Source organism: Macrobrachium nipponense, chromosome 15 (genome assembly GCF_015104395.2).
Source record: "Macrobrachium nipponense isolate FS-2020 chromosome 15, ASM1510439v2, whole genome shotgun sequence".
Taxonomy (NCBI): Eukaryota; Metazoa; Arthropoda; class Malacostraca; order Decapoda; family Palaemonidae; genus Macrobrachium; species Macrobrachium nipponense.
The window spans coordinates 16,813,245-16,834,692 of NC_087208.1; the positions used below are offsets into that span (position 1 = coordinate 16,813,245).

The 21,448-nt window shown below is 35.7% G+C and overlaps 1 protein-coding gene across 3 annotated transcripts in view; it reads left to right on the forward strand.

The window, feature by feature from the left end:
* LOC135227005 (macoilin-2-like) overlaps nt 1-21,448 on the forward strand; it is a 151,760-nt gene that overhangs the window by 68,703 nt on the left and 61,609 nt on the right. For all 3 annotated transcript variants that reach the window (XM_064266753.1, XM_064266755.1, XM_064266752.1), the window contains 4 exons: nt 1,639-1,705; nt 16,875-16,974; nt 17,249-17,317; nt 20,661-21,054. In XM_064266753.1, coding sequence (XP_064122823.1) covers nt 1,639-1,705; nt 16,875-16,974; nt 17,249-17,317; nt 20,661-21,054 — 630 coding nt within the window. The remainder of the gene's footprint in view (nt 1-1,638; nt 1,706-16,874; nt 16,975-17,248; nt 17,318-20,660; nt 21,055-21,448) is intronic.

A 21,448-nucleotide genomic window follows, 5' to 3' on the forward strand; every position in this document is an offset into this window, starting at 1 on the left:
TATAAGACCAGACTTGGTTAGTTGAAGTATGATACTCACGAAGTATGCATTGATCATTGAGGGGTGAGTTGTGATTCAGACAATGTTGAGCAGAAAGAGAATAGATTTTGTCTTAATCAGTGGCAGTATTATATAAATTCTATAAGAGAACCAGAAGCTAGAAGATTTACAGGTAATAGAGTGTTAGAACAAAAGGAGTTAACAGAGTATAGATCAGTGGTAGGACAGTTGAATTGGGTATGGCTACATAGCATACCAGAAATATACGATATTAGGGAATTTAAGTAAAGGCTTTAAAGAAGGAACAACTCAAGATATGAAGAAGCTTATTAAATTGAGAGAAAAACTAAGAACAGATGAGTGAAGTTACAATAAGTGAGGTGGATTATATATCAGTTTAGTCAGTTATTTTATTTTTATTGTTATTGTTATTTTCTGCATTGCATTGGTGAAATGTGATTGATGTTCAGTGTATGGGAAACAAGTGTCTGATTTTTGAAAATGTCTTGATGTTTTTAAGTTGTGTTGTGACATTATAGAAAACAAGATGGCGGAAGCGGCAGGTGGAAAGGTAAACAATAACAGAGGGCGAGCAGAAGACTCGCAGTACTGTTGGTTGGTTGGGTAGGAGAGAGCTCTCTGTCTGATAGGAGTTTGTGGGCTGTAAGTCTTGTTGTAGTGTTGTTCAAGTTATTAAGTTGAAGTATACTGGGATTGCAAAATGTGAACAGAAGGGTAGATTGCACATTTGTGATAAAAAGGAAAGATTAGGCTTTGAAAATATTCAAAATGAGGTGTGAATTCTAGCAGAAATCAGCTGCAGAAAAAAGTGATCAGTGACTTCAGTGGCTTCTGAATAGTTAACAGAGAAATAAGATGATCTTGATAGTGCTGCAAGGGAACTCAATAATAAAGGATTATTTATAAGATAGTGGGGGACACTAAGTGACCTAATCAGGGCCATAGAGAGAGACTAACTGACAAAAACTGTAAGAACTGGTAAAATTGCCAACAAATGAACCAACAGCAGATGGTGGTAGACAAGGGGAGTGGCTAGTTTGGACTTTGGAAAATTTCTCTACAGTCTAATCCAAAGTTCAAGAGCTGGATTTGATTTTGGATTGTGATCCTATGAAAGAAGATACATGTAATTATAGCAGTGAAATTATAGTAGCTATACAGTCCCTGAAGGACAAGTTTGATGACTCATACAGAAAAGGAAACCTCTATCATTATGTGATGAGGCCTTAATGGAGGCATAAGTGTGTGTCCATCAGACCCTGATTTTCTCCAACTTTACAGATTTTATTGGATCAAAATTATTTGAAGAATCAGTTTGTTTCCTGTGAAAGTTCAGACTTGCCACAAGTACAACTTACTGTAGTCGGAAGGATTGGTTTTTTAATACCTGGCTTAGTTCATACTTTTAACCTTTGAATTATTCACAATTGATTAGTCATACTTTTAACCTTTGAATTATTCACAATTGATAATTTTCCTTAATTCATTTTTTCACTACAGGTCTTAGTGATCTGAGCTAAAGTTTGTATATTTACTATACTATTAATTATACTATAATATGTTTTAAGGAACTGAAATTACATGCCTAATCCTTTATCCTTTTCTCTCTCTTTTCAGTATTGGGTACCCAGTAGTAACTTTAGGGTTTGGCATAAAAAGTTATGTTGGGTACAGATTGAGACAGGTAAGAAACTAATAATTATTTTTTCAACAGTGGCACCTCTACTAACAGATAGTTGGGGTCTGCTCTTCCCATAAGTAATAGAGATTTAGCTTGCACAGTACTTTGGAGCCAAGTAGCATAGCATATTATAGTGAGCAGCAGGTTGTATAAAGTATAGTTGATAGCCCATTCTAGCTATTAGTTTGTAATTATCATTCGGTTAAGTATTTGTTTTTCATTAAATTTCAGAATATATCTGTAAAAATAATTGCTTCTAACCATGCATATAGTACTATTGTATGATTTAGTCTAACAAGACCTTAGCCAATTATTTGCAGTGTATCTACCTATTTATGGGTAAAAGGTTTGTAATATACTCAAAACTCATTCACTGAGTTTAAATACAATGTAATATGTCCAGATTCTTTGCAAATATGGAAGTCAGAGAGAACTATAGCTGCTCAAGCAACAAACCATGTCAGCCACATGAAACGGGTTCGTCATCACTCCTCGCTCCCCTAGCAGGAGAAGGAGTAGAAGCTACTGAGAAGTAGATTTGTATGTTGTATGGAACATAAAAAGTGCAATAACAGTATGACTACAACACTCCTCTGCATCAAGCCAGTTCCAATATACAGTAGAGACCCGGACCTTGATCGTATTAGAACTCGAAGTAATCGGATATCAACGGAAAATTTGGAGTAAATGTTGCATCTGAGCTCAACCAAAAATCCGGAAACCGACCCAAGGAATCATATGATTTTTCTAAACAAAAGTGGTTTAGTCAGTCACCGCTAATAGGTGTTGTTCCCATGCTCATTTGGTGAGGATAACGGTAAGAATCATAATTGAACGTAAGATTGTTGAAAATATAGAAAGTGAGAGGCATTCTGTGACAACGTAAAATCCTGTGATATTTTTAATATTAGGGTAACCCTTGAAGTGTTGATAGTTGTATCAATAGTTGACTACAGTCACAAATTATTGACACTAAAAAAAAAATTTGTAACCCAATATTAATGGTAAAAACCAGGTTATTCAAGTGAATCACTGGTGATGCCACCTTTGATACCGTAAACAAAACAACTAATTACAGCAATTACCATAATTAAACGTTCGGATGAGTGAGTTCTTACTTTGTTACCAGAGTAGGATCTCAATCCATAATTCTAAAATCCGAAAAGGTCTATAAGCCTAAACATAAATATTTTCTGGAGAAATTGATAATTCGAAAAAGTAAAACGTATTTTATAGAATATAAACATTGTCATCGTAAGCCATTTGTATTCGATATTGTTTACATTCTCAAAATCTCGGTTGATTGAGCTATTGATATCTTTATTGCCATTACACTTGGCTGGTAGCTATGTAATTCAGATACTTTCTTGTAAATCAACAAAGTTGGGTTTAAAAGTGGCACAATACTTGACTGTATAAGTGTTGAAGTGTGATTTCACTAGTTTTGAACATCAATTTCACCTGCGCTTTTTTTCTCATAGTGATGGCAAATGACGTCAATCAGCCATGTCTCGATTTTGTTGCTTATGTCTGTACTACAGGTTTATAATCACTTCATCTGTAATTTTAAAATCAGGAGAGAGAGAGAGAGAGAGAGAGAGAGAGAGAGAGAGAGAGAGAGAGAGAGAGAGAGAGAGAGAGAGAGAGAGAGAGAGAGAGAGAGAGAGAGACTGTTGCCTGGGTTAGGTTGTTACACTGACACATCCATTAGCAAAAGTCTATAATATTTGTATACAGGCAGTCCCTGGGTTACGACGGGTTCGGCTTACAACGTTCCGAGGTTAAGGCGCTTCTCAATTATATTCTTCAGACATTATTTCCAGGGTTATGGCACCTACAACGCTGATCTGGCAGATGAAATATGACACCAAAAATGCAAAATAATCAACATTGAAGGTTTTTTTTATGAAAAATGCAATAAGAATGCTGTTTACTTAGTTTTCAATGCACCAAAGCATTAAAAGTAAGGTTTTCTTAGGATTTTTCACGATGTTCCGGCTCATGACGCATCTCAAGAACGGAACCCCCGTCATAACCCCGGGAACTGGCTGTATTGAGAGATATGATCACTGTCTGAAGATGCTAAATGGAACTTAATTTATGAAAGGAAGCTGGGTTTAAGAATGGAAGCTACATTATTTATAAACATAGTTTATTACATCAAGTACTACATGTTTTTTATTCAGGCAATGCTTTTGCCTACCAAAACATTTTGCAGTCTGCTTATAGTCATTACTATTCGTAATTTCCAGTCGTGTTTTACTTGGTAGTATTTTATAATAAAATTAAAGGGTTTTGTGATATCGACAGCCCCCCAGTTATCCTTAATATCGGGATTCTTTCCAATTTTAAAGGCATGCAACATTTATTAGGATCTACTTTCAATGGGTAATACTCCGCCGATAATGTTTGATGTCACACTATAAAGCAAACAGCGGCTATGAAAAGTGCCCCTATTTTACAACAATAATTTGAGAGAAAAATAAATTTAATATCATAACACTTATTGAAAGATATTTTAAAGTCATTTTGCATACAGTTTCCAGTAGGCTCTATGATTTGTTTATGTCTGTTTAAGTCTGCTCACGGCCACTAGCTAGGACGTAACTAGGGGAATTTTTCTTAAGTTTATGATAACCTGACATAATTCGCCTTATTTTTAGTGTTTTATTAATTTGCTGAGAATTAGGCTTGATATTCATTGTTTTTCTTATTAGCAACAATAATTATGCTTACCCCTTCAGTACATAATACGTACCTAGCCTAGCCTATGGCGCTCAGTCAACCATCGTATTATGGCCGAATTGGGTGTACGTAGGGCAGTTATTTTATTACAGTATATATTTAAAAATGAAAATAGTGTGTCAAATGGTATGTTATTTAACAGTGAACTTATTTAATTGTAATTTATGTGTATTTATGGGTAATATTTTGTATTAAAGGCAAGGTTAGGGTAATAACTGGTGTTCAAGAACGGATTAATTCATTTTCAGTTATTTCTTATGGGAAAAATTCATTCAGATCTCAACAAAATCGCATCTCGTGGCTCTTCTGGAACGAATTAACATCGAGGTCCGGGGCTCTACTGTATGATGTGTATATATTCTTCAAACTGCCCGTAGGTACTGAAAAGGGAACCAGGGAAAGAAAAGAGACCAGTCATCTCGCTCATTCTCTCTTCCATACTATCATCTTAGGCAAGATACGAACTGTCCCACCAGGGGCACTGGATGAAGTGCACAACTTATTGAGCAGCCACCACCAGACCCAAGGAAAAGTATCCAAGGACCTGTGGGCAATATCCATCAGGTAGAAGGAAGTGAAAGTGGTCTAACTAAGCCAGATTCCAGCATTCAAAACCCTATGAACAGACAAGTTCTTCTTTAATGCCAGGGAGAAACTTATTCCTTTGATGTCATGTGGTTTTACAGTACATATTGGTGGCAAATCTTGGCAATGAGGAGTAAGCTTGCCATATCACCTCACATAACCAAGACAAAATGGTATTCTTGGACAATTCTTTCTTAGCTTAGCCCGTACTAATAAAAAGTCTATGACACATAGGTCTTAGGTGATAAGTTCTTTGTAGATAACGCAGTGCTCTGATGGGACAAAGCAGCAACTCTTTAGGGTTGTTGTCACCAAACTCCTTAAGGGAAGAAATGGAAAAAGAGGCAAATCTGTCATTGTGAACCAAGGGATTTTGAGTCTTAGCCACAAATTCAGGGACAAATTCAAAAGCTACTGACCCCCAACCCCTGGTGTGTTTTACATTGTAATCTAGGCCATGGAGCTCTCCAACTCTTTTTGAGGGAGCCAAGGCCAGAAGGAAAGCCATTTTCAAATTCAGTTCCCTGTCTGACAATTGATTCAGGACCTTTAATGGAGCTCAAGTGAGACTACAAAGCACCAGAGTAAGGTCTCACGTAGGAAGTTTGAGTTCCCTAGGGGAAAACAAGACTGCTCAAAGCTCTTGAACGACATGGAGAGTTCCCAGGGTGAAGTTATGTCCATGTTTTTCAGACATAGAACTAATCCTAAGGCAGCCCTGTAGCCCTTGACAGCAGAAACAGAAAGATATTTTATGAGTTCTGAGAAAGATCAGGAAGTCCACTATCTGCTGAACAGAAGTTCCTAATGGTGAGAAACCCTGGCAACGACACCAATCACAGCAGACTTCCCATTTGCCCACATACACGGCTGCTCTGCGAGAAAAACCTCTCGCTCGTAGGAGATACTGGATAGTCTCCAGCCGTTGAGGTTGGCAGAGAAGGTTGTGCGAAGGGGGGGATCTTTCTCAGCAGTGCTGAGAGAAGAGATAGAAGATCCAGGGACCACTGTGCTTGGGGCTGCAAAGGCACTACTAGGGTTTTCCTGAGATTCTTGGAACCCATCTCTCTGTGCAAGAGATGGATCAGGCAGAATGGAGCTAAGGCAACTTTGGGGGCCTCATTACAGTACATATATATGTGAAGAAACAGCAAAGAATTCCCAAAAACCCCAATGTCTGAGATACCTGAAGATGGGTCACACTTCTCTTTAAATTGTGGGTCGATCGATATAAACTAAGTTGTCTTAAGAACTAGCCGTGACATCATGGGAGCAGACTACTTATAAAAGCAGAAATTACCAAGCGTAAGAGCAGGCTTAATCATATTCATATAAAATCGTGGTGATAAGTTTATTTCATATACTTATATGTCAAAAGGGGAAACAGAAGGGGAATGAAACACCACAGTAGCAGATGAAGGCTACATCAGAGAAACCGTCCGTTGAAGATAGGTACCCCAGAATGATGACGTAAACTGTGCATATGAGTCTGGAAAAGAAGAAAATGGCATTGCCCCCACAACTCAGGAGGAGAACAAGCCCTAGAAGTAACTTTTGACTCTCATGTTACTTTTGAGAAACTTCTAATGAAAATTTTAGCAAATGCCATGCAGAAGTTAGGTGTTGTTCATATGGTCTCATATATTTATTAGTGATAAAATCAGTGCAACCTGTTTTAGGTCATTTGTGCTTCCTTTACTAAAATGCTATTCTCCAAAGTTGATGTCTGCTTCTACCAGAGATTTATCATTTTTAGAAGAGTGGTTTGTGGTGGTAGGTTTCTTGTTCCTAACAGAGTAGTTATGACTTGGATCATTGATGGTTGGTCTCTTTTGTCACTTTTTCATAAGTCGAATCTTAACAGATCTTTCACATTCACAGTTGATCCCTAATCCTCCTTTTCCTGTTGAAAGCAACCTGGTTTGCTGAATTGCAGCACCACAATATGCAGTAAATGAACCTCTCTGTCAAATTTCTGAGTTCTAGAGGTCCTTTATTCTCACACCGTTGGACTGTGGAATAGTCTCCCTGAGGATCTCATGCAATTGGAACTTCAAAAGTTCAAATGAAGATGCAATGCATTACTACTGTAATCATTTCGCCTTGCATTTTAATAAAATTTTATCTGATTTTTAAAGTTTATTTTTAGCTTTTTTAATTATGAGATTTCTTTTTGTATTTCCCTTTACATTTCCCTTTACCTTCTCTTACTTCCTAATGAGCACCACGTGCTTCGGAAGCTTCAATTTTAAGTGAGTGACCCCGGTGGGCTTCTTTCATATAAATGGGGTTCATCTTCTAAATAGAAATAATATAGTGCATTCAACATGGATGCAAGACCAAGTTGAAGAATGAAAAGTTGGTCCTTGTCTGTGTCCTTGGAGAGGTTGAATGAGAAGATGGTAAAGAATTTGCAGCACAAGAGAACCCACTCTTCCCAGTTCAAGAGTGAGAGACACTTCAGGGGGATAGAGGTCTGAAGGGTACATAGGCATCCTTGACAATGAGGCTTAAGAATAGCATCCCTGGGTCTTGTAGAATTGTTGTTGAGGAGGCAGATGGTGACTTGAGCTAATGGGTGTGGTGTAGCCTTCATTGGAACCACAGAGCCAGTTTAGATCACTATGAATAATGGATTATCAAAAAAGAATGTACAGGTCTTCTGTAGTTTCTTCTACTGAATCCTTTAACAACAACAATGATCAAACCAGGCCTTCTCAAGGTTTGAGAAACAGGTTAACTCTTAACCCTTCTTGAAGCCGGGAGCCCTAAAAATCAAAAACGTCTCCCGCCGTATGCCGGGCCTGGTTTGGAGTGAGCGCGGAAGTGGAAAAAATAATTTTTTCAAAAAATTACAGCGCGCGTTACTTTGAAGATTAAGAGTTCATTTTTGGCTCCTTTTTTTGTCATTGCCTGAAGTTTAGAATGCAACCATCAGAAATGAAAAATAATATCATTATCATATGTAAATAATGCGATATATGGTAGCGAAAAAAAAAAAAATTCATACATAATTGTATTCAAATCACGCTGTGCAGAAAACGGTCAAAGCTAACCAGTTACTTTTTTTTGCGTTGTATTGTACACTAAATTGCGATCATTTTGATATATAATACATTGTAAAACAATAAAAGTAACACCGGAAAAATATTATCACAAAATGATGTACGAATTCGTACGCGCGCGGACGCAAAAAAATATTTTTTCAAAAATTCACCGTAATTCTAATAATGTTCTAGAGACTTCCAACTTGTTTCAAAATTAAGACAAATGATTGAATATTACGATACTGTAGAGTTTTAGATTAGAATTGCAGATTTCGACCATTTCGGACGAGTTAAATTTGACCGAATGTCGAAATTTTAATATATATATTTTTTCATATGCACATATTTCGAAGATATAAAAAGCTACAACCTTCAATTATTTTTTATTGTATTCTTCATGAATTTGCGCACATTTTGATATATGAAACTCTATAAAAAGGCTAATATGAAAAGGAGCAAATATTAGGATAATGCCATGTACGTATTTCGGAGACTTGCGGCCGCGAATCGGCGCGCGGAGAGTGAAGGTAAAATATATTTTTCAAAAAATTCACCATAATCACAATATTGTTTTAGAGAGTTCAAATTTGTTTCAAAATGAAAGAAACATGACGGAATATTACTAGGCCGTAAGAGTTTTAGCTTACAATTGCGTTTTTGTTTTTTCAACTATTTCGGTAGAGTCAAATTTGACCGAACGTGGTTTTTTTCTATTTATCGTGATTTATATGCAAATATTTCGAACAAAGAGAAAAGCTACAACCTTCAATCATTTTTAGTTGTATTCTACATGAAATTGCGCACATTTTCATATATAACACTTTATGAAACAGCTAATTTTAAATGGTGCAAACATTTCGACAATCGCACAAAAAAATTCTGATTTTTTCGGAGAGTTTACCAGCGCGAACGTAATTTTTTTTTTTTTTCATAAATTCACCATAAATCAAAATATTGTGCTAGAGACTTCCAAGTCGTTGCAAAATGAAGGTAAATGATTGAATATTACTAGAATATAAGAGTTTTAGCTTACAATTGCGTTTTTCGACCATTTCGGTAGAGTCAAAGCTGACGAAAGTTGAAATTTTTGCACTTAACGTTATTTATATGAAAATATTTCAAAACTGATAAAAGCTACAACCATGGGTTGTCTTTTGTTGTATTGTGCATGAAATTGCGCACATTTCCATATATAAAACTTTATGTAACGGCAAATTTTTTAAAATGGGTGCAAACAGGACAATCGCACGAAAAAAATTTATCGGAAGAGTTATCGCACGAACGTAAAGAAATAGTTTTTCATAAATTCACCATAAATCGAAATATTGTGCTAGAGACGTTCCAATTTGTTGCAAAATGAAGGCAATGATTGAATATTACTATAATATAAGAATTTTAGCTTACAATTGCGTTTCCTCGACCATTTCTGTAGAGTCAAAGTTGACCGAAGGTTGAAATTTTTTTTTTGCACTTATCGTTATTTATATGAATATATTTCAAAATTGATAAAAGCTACAATCATGAGTATTTTTTAGTTGTATTGTGCATGAAATTGCGCACATTTTCATATATAATACTTCATGTAAAGGATAATTTAAAATGGTGCAATAATTATGTCAAAGTGACGAAATAATTTCCGAGATGTGTCACTGATACTTTTTAGTGCGATAAGAAAGAAATTCGCGCTTGCGCGCCTGCGTAGCGATTGTAAACAAAAACAACGCCTTGATCCGTGAACTCCCAGCATCCCCCAAGGCGCGTGATACAAAAGGTTTTCGGCTGGTAGGCCTTTAAGTATTTTTCCGCGAATTTTTAAAAAAACTTTTTTGAGCCGACGTATGATACGTCCAATCGGCATACGGGAGACATTTTGACTCGACGTTTAATACGTCCAATCGGCGTAAGAGGGTAAACGCCGAGCTGGTATTTCCGAAAGTGTCTCCTGTATGCCGGTGGCGTTCGCGAGAGACGCCGAAGCGGAAAAAAAGTTTTTTTCAAAAATTCACCACACTTAATTTTCAAGATTAAGTTTTTTTTTTTTTTTTTTTCCTGAAGTTTAGTATGTAACTATCAGAAATGAAAAAAAATATCATTATGATATATAAATATTGGAATATATGACAGCGTGAAAAAAGAATTTCATATATAATTATTTTTTGGTTGTATTGTACACTAAATTGCGATGATTTTGGTATATAAAAAATTGTAAAACGATCAAAGCAACAAAGAGAAAATATTATCACAATATGATGCATGAATCCGTAATGCGCGGAGGTAAAGAAAAAGCTGTTTTCAAAAATTCACCATAAATCAAAATATTGTGCTAGAGACTTCCTGTTTGTTGCAAAATGAAGATAATTGATTGAATATTACTAGACTGTAAGTGTTGTAGCTTACAATTACAGTTTCCGACCATTTTGGTTGAGTTAAAGTTGACTGAAGGTCGAATTTTTTTTATTTATCGTTATTTATATGAAAATATTTCAAAATGATAAAAGCTACAACCTTGGGTTGTTTTTTGTTATATTCTACATAAAATTGCGCACATTTTCATATATAAAACTTTATGTAACGGCTAATTTAAAATGGTTCAAACATTACGACAATCGGGCAAAAAAATTTCTGATTTTTTCGGAAGTTACAGCGCGGACGTAAGGAAAAAGTTTTTTCATAAATTCACCATAAATCAAAATATTGTGCTTGAGACTTCCAATTTGTTGCAAAATAAAGGCAAATGATTGAATATTACTAGAATGTAATAGTTTTAGCTTACAATTGCATTTTTTGACCATTTCGGTAGAGTCAAAGTTGGCCGAAGGTTGAAATTTTGGCACATCGTTATTTACATATATGAAAATATTTCAAAATTGATAAAAGCTACAACAATGGGTTGTTTATTGTTGTATTTTACATGAAATTGCGCACATTTCCATATATAAAACTTTATGTAACGGCTAATTTAGAATGGTGCAAACATTACGACAATCGGACGAAAATTTTTTTATTTTTTTTGGCAGTTACCGCACGGACGTAGGAAAAAGTTTTTTTTCTAAAATTCACCATAAATCGAAATATTGTGCTGGAGACTTCCAGTTTGTTGCAAAACAAAGTTAAATGATTGAGTATTACTAGAATGTAAGAGTTTTAGATTACAATTGCAGTTTTCGACCATTTTGGTCGAGTCAAAGTTGACCGAAGGTTGAAATTTTGGCACTTATTGTTATTTATATGAAAATATTTCAAAACTGATAAAAGCTACAACCATGGGTTGTTTTTTGTTGTATTCTACGTGAAATTGCACACATTTCCATATATTAAACTTTATGTAACGGCTAATTTAAAATGGTGCAAACATTACAACAATCGGACGAAAAAATTTCCAATTTTTTCGGAAGATTAGCGCGCAGACGTAAGGAAAAAGTTTTTTTTTCATAAATTCACCATAAATCAAAATTTTGTGCTAGAGACTTCCAATGTGTTGCAAAATTAAGGTAAATGATTGAATATTACTAGAATATAAGAGTTTTAGCTTACATTTGCGTTTTTCGACCATTTCGGTAGAGTCAAAGTTGACCGAAGGTTGAAATTTTGGCATTTATGTTATTTATATGAAAATATTTCAAAACTGTTAAAAGCTACAACCATGGGTTGTAGCTTTTAACAGTTGCACACATTTTCATGTATAATACTCTTATGTAACAGCTAATATAAAATGGTGCAAAAATTATGTCTAAGTGACAAAATCATTTCCGAGATGTGTCGCTGATGCTTTTTAGTGCGAGAAGAAAGAAATTCGCGCCTGGATAACAATTGTAAACAAAACAACAGCTTGATCCGTGAGCTCCCAGCATACCCCAAGGCGCGTGATTGAAAAGTTTTTGCCTAGTAGGCCTAAAACTTATTTTTCTGCAAATTAAAAAAAAAAACTTTTTTTTCGTCGTGGTTTGGCACCCGACAGACAATTTTCGTCGACGTTTAATATGTCCAGTCGGCGTTAACCCTTAAACGCCGAAGCGGTAAAAAAAAAAATGTCTCCCGTGTGCCGGAGACGTTTCAGAGTGAGCGCGGAAGCGGAAAAAATATTTTTTTCAAAAAATCACAGCGCGCTTAATTTTCAAGATTAAGAGTTCATTTTTGGCTCCTTTTTTTGCCATTGCCTGAAATTTAGTATGCAACCATCAGAAATGAAAAAAAATATCATTATCATATATAAATAATGCGATATATGATAGCGCAAAAACGAAATTTCATATATAATTGTATTCAAATCGCGCTGTGCGCAAAACAGTTAAAGGTAACAAGTTACGTTTTTTTTTTCGTTGTAATGTACACTAAATTGCGATCATTTTGGTATATAACACATTGTAAAACAATAAAAGCAACACAGAGAAAATATTATCACAAAATAATGCATGAATTCCTAACGCGTGGACGTAAACAGATATTTTTTTCAAAAATTCACCATAAATCTAAATATTGTCCTAGAGACTTCCAATTTCTTTCAAAATGAAGACAAATGATTGAATAATAATATACTGTAAGAATATTAGCTTACAAATGCAGTTTTCGACCATATCTGACGAGTTAAAGTTGACCGAATGTATAATTTTTTTTATATATATATTTTTTTATATGCAATATTTCAAGAATAAGAAAAGCTACAACCTTCAACTATTTTTAGTTGTATTATACATGAATTGCTTACATTTTCATATATATAACTTTATGTAACGGCTAATTTAAAATGGTGCAAACATTACCACAATCGCACGTATGATTTTTTCGGAAGAGTTACCGCGCGGACGTAAAGAAAATGTTATTTTTTTCATAAATTTACCATAAATCGAAATATTGTGCTAGAGACTTCCAATTTGTTGCAAAATGAAGGTAAATGCTAGAATATTACTAGAAAATAAGCGTTTTAGCTTACAATTGCGTTTTCGACCATTTCGGTAGAGTCAAAGTTGACTGAAGGTTGAAAATTTGTCACATCATTTTTTATATGAAAATATTTCAAAATTGATAAAAGCTACAACCATGGGTTGTTTTTAGTTGTATTGTGCATGAAATTGCACACATTTCCATATATAAAACTTTATGTAACGGCTAATTTAAAATGGTGCAAACATTACCACAATCACATGTATGATTTTTTTCGGAAGAGTTACCGCGCGGACGTAAGGAAAAAGGTTTTTCATAAATTCACCATAAATCGAAATATTAGTTGCAAGGTGAAGGTAAATGATTGAATATTACTAAAATGTAAGAGTTTTAGCTTACAATTGCGTTTTTTGACCATTTCGGTAGAGTCAAAGTTGACCAAAGGTTGACATTTTTGCAGGTTATTTATATGAAAATATCTCAAAACTGATAAAAGCTACAATCATGAGTATTTTTTTGTTGTATTCTACATAAAAATGCGCACATTTTCATATATAATACTCCATGTAACGGCTAATTTAAAATGGTAAAAAAATTATGTCAAAGTGACGAAATAATTTCCGAGATGTGTCACAGATACTTTTTAGTGCGGCAAGAAAGAAATTCGCGCTTGCGCGCCTGCGTAACGATTGTAAACAAAACAACACCTTGATCCGTGAACTCCCAGCATCCCCCAAGGCGCGTGATTCAAGAGTTTTTGGCTGGTAGGACTAAAAGTATTTTTCCGCGAATTTTTAAAAAAACTTTTGTATGTCGACGTAAAATACGTCCAGTTGGCACCCGAGAGACAAAAAATGTCGACGTAAAATACGTCCAGTCGGCGTTAAATATGTCCAGTCGGCGTTTAAGGGTTAAAGGGTTAAAGACAATGGAAGGCAAGACAGGGTGCCAGAGGTAAGCGCACTTATAGAAGGCTTTTGTCACAGTAGGTGGAGCAGAATAGTGAGGAGATGAATTGCTAGAGAAGTGGACAAGGAGATAACAGGATGCTTATGCAGCTCACTATTGCAGTTAGCAACCAAGAGCTAGTTGAAGGATGACTAAGTGAGAACAATGAAGTGACTCAGCTCAGGCATGAATCACTAACTGAAGAAGCAGGTATAATGATTGTGGGCTTTGGGAAGGATGACACCTCATAACCTGTTTGCTTTACAGAAGCTGTGGAAGGCCCATGAGGCTGTGAAATCTCAGAGAGATCAGGTTACGGTTGGGAAGGTGGGATTGCAAAGTTGGAAGCTACATAGGCTTTAGGAATCATTAGAACTGTGGCCAGTTCCAGCCAGCTTTGGGTGGGAACCTTAACAGATGGGGCTATCGATGGTTGGATAGGAAACAAGGCAGGCACATTGACATAGTGGATGCAGCAAAGCTGTTTATGGAAACCAAGGAAGCTCAGTGTTGGCTGCTGACTCAAAGCTAGCCCAATATATAAAAACCTACAAATGTAAATCACAAAACACAAATATGTATGCATTAAAAATGTTAAAAATGTAATCAAAATTGAATGCTGTTTAGGGCACTTCACGATGACATTAGTAATGCAGAATTATGCTCAATGAGACCTCCAGCAATTCTGTTTTCATTGCAAACATACAAAAGAATGAAAACTGCTTCCCTTTGTGGACCAGGGAGTTAGCTGGGCCTACACATTGGAATCTTTCCAAGAAATGCCTTAATGTGTGGTAATAAAACTCTCAGAGAAACTTACCATGGTGGTGACTTCTGCAGCTATTGACTACCCTTTTTGGAGGCAACTTTCCTTCCCTTCTTGTTGGAGCCAGAAAAAATTGTCCAATTACCACTATAATAAGTTCCAGGCTCTGGAAAATGTGCTTGGGATCTGCTGGCATTTGCTTTAGGTGCTGAGGGAACTTCTTGTCATCTGCAATCATCAAGGATGCTTACTTTTGCACACCAGTTGTGGGTACATAAGGTGTTTCAGCTCTTGAGTACTGTATCTTGGCTAGGCATCCTCTCTTCAGGTCTCCTCTTGGACTGTGCACCAGAGGCAGCATTGGCATACTGAAATGGAATGAGGATACAATAGAATTCCGATGAAATTTTGTCCTTTTGCTCAGGTATTTCATTTGGGACTGCCACAGGGGAAAATTTGATTTAGTGCTGTTGGGAGAGCCATGCAATTGTGTATGGACATCAACACAGCAGCTCACCAAATAAATTATAAAGTATGTATAGAAAAATGGCATATGTTGATGCAAACAACAAATATTTATATATGCATTTTGGGGCCGGGTGTCAAAAGCTAAGAGAGGAGCAAAAGTAGGAAATTCCAAAAGCTAATGAAATGCAAAGCTCATTGTGTAGAGACAATGATAGAATTTTACGTATGTTTAGTTATAGAATTTTACGTGAGTTAGTTGTTTAATACTTATGTAAGGTATAAAACCGTTATGATTAGGCATTTGGTTAAAGTAAAAATAACTAATATATATTATATAATGTCACTTATAGTAGTACCTGTTGAGATCTGACAATGACAAGTACACTGCAATTTAGGTTTAATCAATATTGAATGATGCATAAAAATTACCGGGTATGCATTGTTTTGCTGGATAAAATATATTCATGTAGCTGTAAAGTATGGTGCTAGTTACAAAAAAAAGGTGCAATTTTTTCCTCTTAACATAAGACCTAGTGCTTTCTTAAAACAAAGTATGTTTTGTTTAATTTTTTTCCCACTTTTTTTTCTATGCCACTGACTTCAAAACCATTTGAGATGTAGAGATTGTGATCAGCTACTGTATAGTAATAGGATAATAAAAAAAGAATAATAAATAAGACAGAGTTTGATATGCATACAAAGATAATGGTAATTTGATCAAGTTTTATTTCTTTGGACGTTACATAGAGAAAGTGTTGGCCATAATATATATATATATATCTATATATATATATCTATATATATTATCTATATATATATATAATTTATATATGTATATATAAATATACACCACACACATATATATATTATATATATATATAGATATAGATATATATATATATATAGATATATCTATATATATATATATATATATTATATATATATAAGATATATATAATATATATATGTATGTATATACACACACACACACACACACACCACACACACACACACACACACACACACACACATATATTATATATATATATATATACACATATTATATTATATATATATATATATATATCTATATATATATATATATATATATATATATATATATATATCTATATATATCATATATATATATATATGTATATGTGTATGTATGTGTGTGTGTTGTGTGTGTGTGTGTGTACGTACCACCACTAATGTAGTGTATGATCCTGTATTTAATGTTATAATTAACATTGGTGCCAATGAGGGTTCTTTATGTTTTCCCTTTGTAGTCTCCATTTGCATTTGCATTGCTTTCTGCTTTTATCTGTTCTTATGGTTTCTTTGTTCTTCCTACTTAGCTGTGTAGCTGTGCTGCTTGGTTCCAGTTTTCACCTCCTGTTTAAACATAACCAGTCCTTTTTGATCCTGTGAAAGCTTGGAAAAGTCATTGGTGATCTTGATTAAACTCATTTTTAATGCCATATTAATCCAGTTATACTTCACTGTATCTCTAAATATGATGATTGATATGTTGATACCAAAAATAGGTATACCTACTTACCTGTACTGCACTTTGTTTTTGTACAAGTGCAGATGTATGATATTTATTTATGATAATCTTTTTGTTTCCATGTGGTTGGTTTAAGAAATATTGCTCTGATAAGGATTTTATGTAGGTGTTTGGCTGAAGTAATGTTTTAAGATACATTAAACTATTTTTTTCCTATTTCAGAGAAAGCAGCATGAGGTTGCAAAAGAAAATGAATTCTATTTGCAATTATTACAAGAGGCATTGCCCCCTGAGTTGCAAGTCACATCTAGTCCTGACAAATGTAAGTTAATATTTATACATTTTACTGGTAGACTGGAGTAGCCAAATATGAACAATTTTTTGTTTCCAGATTAATTTGTTGCAATACAAACCATATCCTTTTTTTCTTTTTTTTTGCATCCACTATGCAATTTAAAATCTTTGCATATGTGACTGGAAGTCTAAAAAATAATGTTGCTTTTGTCACTTTCTTGGTTTGATTGTAGGAATTGTAGATATGTGTTGTGAGCCACTGAAGGCAGAACATTAAACAATATGTAAATATTGTATTGCAGGTCTCAAAGAGAAGAGTGAAGATCTTAATGGGGAGGTGGAAGTTTCAGCTGCTACCATTAACCACTCGGGTAAGTATTCTTATGAAGTTTTTCTGGCAGTACTTTTCAGGTTATGTTATTTGCTGTAGTATGGGACTTGATTGCAGTGTAGTTAGCCGAACTTTTTTTTTTTTTAAGAATGCTGGAAGTCAGCAAATTATAGATTTAATAATCCTGGAAGTCAGCAAAATAGTAAAGAATTTCAAGCCCATAAAATTTGTATTTTTTCCTCTGTGAGAATCAATTTTCAGCCAGTGGACTGTGGTGGACTGTGGGTCCCCGTTAACAATGAATATCTATATCTAGATGCTGTACTGTATATTTGTTTCAGAAAAACCCATAGCTTATAATTTGCTTCTGTGTATGGTACAATTAGTTGTACGCTCTAGTCCCTGTTCAAAGGAAGAGAGAAAACAGCAGTAAGCTGTTACTGAACATGCTGTGGTAGGATCACCTATGCTTTCTGTGGCAGATGGGATCAGACTTTTTAGCTGTACACTCCAGTATCTCAGGGGTCTTCTCTCTCTTCTGAGCCTTTGTTAGGGAATGTCTTTTATTCTTTGTATTTATTTACCTTATTTGTTTACCTCTTCATGAACAGAATTGAATGGCACTGAATATCAGATGATAAAAAACTAGTATGCTTGCAGTATTTTTTATCATAATTTGTGTTAGAATTGTATTTTTTCTTTACTCCCGTAACATAATTTGGCAAGTTGTTTCATGTGACTTTCAAGATGGCTATCCAAAGAGAGGCTGCCTTAAGTTAGAAGTCATCGTTTTGTGCTGAGCTTTGATGTTGTGATTTATTTTCTTTATTTTGTGAAGGTGTCCCTTTTAAAGCCCTTGCCATCTTGGAAGAGAAAGTATGGTAAAAAGATGCTAAGATGGATTTCCTCGCCTTGTGTAGCTGCTGGTGGGGAGTGCCTGTAGCCTTGAGCATCATGTTATGGTGGCTGAAGCCTGGGTAGTCAGTGTCCTTTGGTAGGATATCAACTTCCCTTCAAGTTCCTTACTACTACTCATCAATCATCTGGTTCATGTCCACAAATTCGTTCCAGCTCGCTGAAAAATCTGAAGGCGGTGCTGAATGAATACGTGGTGGAAGTTGTTACAGGCCAGTTCCCGATTTCTTCAGCCATCCCTCTCTTGTAGAGAAAGTGATGGGTAATTGGTAACCAGTCATAGATCTTTCTTCTCTGACCCATTTCAGCAGACTTGGTTCAAGATAAAAACGACACACTTTGTACTTGCATCCATTAGGGAGTCCGACTTGATTCCTTCATTGGGTTTGAGGGATGAGTATTCCTGAATACTCGCCCACCAGTCCTACCGCAAGTTCCACTGCTTCATTCCCGGGGAGACTTCAGGACTATGCAGAGCAGACAGCTCCATGTTAATCTCTGTTGTAAGCTTACAACCTCTACCCAAGTGTTCACATGACTTCTCACCAAGGCTTTAACAGGACTGACTTCTTGGATTTGGTCACATAGTGAGAGTTGCATGGACTTGAAAAGTCTTAACCTCACCCAAGCAAGAGTAAGTATCTGTGAGGCAGATACACCAACAAAATTGTCCTTGTCTTGACAGGGGTAACAAGCCCAGCAGTTGCAAGCCATTCTTGGTCACCTGTTTTCACCAGGGAGGCTGGTTCTTCACAGGCGGCTTCTCCTTCATTCCCTTCAGTACAGATTGAAGGGGTCCTGGTCTTTGTCAAGGGACTCCTTGTTCCTTCCCTTCCTCTCTCAGAGAAAGAGTGACGGTTTGTATATAGTAGTTGATATTTATTAATATATAAACGTGTGTGTGTCTCGGGACTGGCAGGCAAGGGCGTAACTTTCGCCCCCTATCACATCCTTACGCCCTCTGTTTGTAAGGGGATGACAGTACTATATGTTCTATGATTATTTTTGGGTGTTGCTTGCCACACATGCTGTGGGCAAGTTTGCCAGGAGGAAACTTTGGGGGAAGGTTGCTGAACATTGTCTTGAAGTTTTTTTCACTTCTGACGGCGCCCTTTGTAGCCCTTTCTTCATCTTTGTTCCTCTCTCCCGGTAATCTTTCTTTATGGCATTCTCTCCTGCACCCCCTTCACTTGCTTGTCAGGCAAAGATGGGGAGGGGGGGTTGCTGGGCAGTCTGGCAACCTCTTCACAAAGGCCTCTTCCTGCTTCGTAAAGCAATTACCCTTGGAGCGAGAGAAGTCCTTCTCTACTGTTTATTTTTGCTTTTTTCTTCAGGTTGACAGTGAGCATCTTAGGCACAGCAGTAGATGGCTGGATTGTCATTATTGATTTTCCTTTCCTTTAGCATTTTCAACTTTTGCACTCCGTATACTGTGGCACTGCCTTGTACTTGTAGTCCATCTATACTCATGCTGTGCCTCCTGTCTTGCTTCTGGTAAAGTGTAATACAATAAATGTGCTGATGTCTTGTGTAGATTGTGTTTGCAAGTGAAAGAGGTATGATGAAATGGTCTAAGGTTTGCTAATCTTTATCCATAAGACTAGCTACGTATTAATGTGTTATTTCATTAACAATTGCTAGGAGTTAAACATAATTTTTATTGCAGTGTCGTACCGAACAATTATACAGTTGTAGGTTCCTTACAGCTGTATAATTGTTTTATAAGTATGCAATAAAATTTCATTTTATTATAAAAACTATATTTTGCAGAATACAAATTGTGTTGTTACTTTAATGTTATTACTGGTAAAAGAATCTGGATGTGTATTTGGTGCTTGTACAGTTCATTAGTGGTGTATGCCTATTTGTTTAGTTTGTGATTTTTTCTTTTTTTTTCCTATTTAGGTTTAAAAAGATGTCTAGGCTGGCAAATATGCTATGTTTCTTGGACAAAATTGTTGTCTTGAAGGTAGTCAAAAATGCAGTTTATGTAAAGTATAAGGTACTTAGCCATAAATAGTTTATGAATCATTTCACCATTTTGATTGTTTAATGTGGGCTTTGTAACTACTGATTCTATATTTTATATAACATTATTCACTGGTACAATAATGAGTTTATTACAAGTGATTTTATATTTTATGTAACATTATTCACTGATACAGTAATGATTATAGCTGATATAGTTGACTGATTAATAGGAAGTGGTGTGATAGACTTTTTGGTTAAAAAAAATTAGTTTGTGAATAAACTGTCAGTGATTCTCTTCAGATTTTTTTTTTTCATGATTAGTTCAAGCATTAGATGGTACCACTCAGTATCATCTGTGTTTGAGTGATGGTGAAAATCATATTCATAAATAGTTCAAGTCTCACTACATTTAGTTTTGCTTTATTGTCGGTAAAAACTTTGTTCAATTACATTTTAACTTCAGTGTATATTTATTTTTATCTTTTGCTTTATTTCAGGAGGGAACTCCAATCTCAGTAGCAGCTGCAGTAGTAGTAGCAGTACCAGTAGTAGTAGTAGTAGTACCAGTAGTAGTAGTAGCACTAGCAGTAGTAGTAGTCTTAGTAGTAACATTAGTAGTATTAGTAGCAACAGCAGTTGCAGTAGCAACAGTAGTAGCAGTAGTAACAGCAGCAGTAGTAGCAGCGGAGGTGGAGGAGTGGTCGGCGGTAGTGGCACCAGTAATAGCGGGAACAGCAACAAAGGTAATAAAGGGTTGCGTGTTGATGTCAAGTTACCTGAACAGCCTCAGTCAGGAGAGGACGCGCCTCCACTTCCTGTACATCGTGTGGATAAACACCGCCTTCCCAATGGCTCTATCCATGCAGAGCTTGTTTATATGCAACAAAAAGAGTATGTGTTTATTTTTACAATACCGTTCATTGAATAGCCTGTTGCAGTGATAAATTTTGTCAGAAAAATTTTGTCAAGTGTAAAGAATAAAAATAGATGTTTATGCAACTTATAAACCATTGTATGTTACAAGTGCTTTGTTCATATGTGGAACAAACCTTCGGTCTTAACATTAGGATAAATCTTCCCGTGCCAACTGAAAACTGGTTAAGAAGAACAAAATATTGTATTGCAAGGAATCTGTGGCATCTGGCATTGAAAACGTAGATGAGGTGGGAGGTGGTCAGCGACCATGCTAAGCCCATAGTTCGTAGCCTGCATTTTGTGCTTTTTGGGTGTGTGTGTGTTTTGCGATTCATTATGGATGCCTTCATTCGGGTGAGCTTCGGTGCAT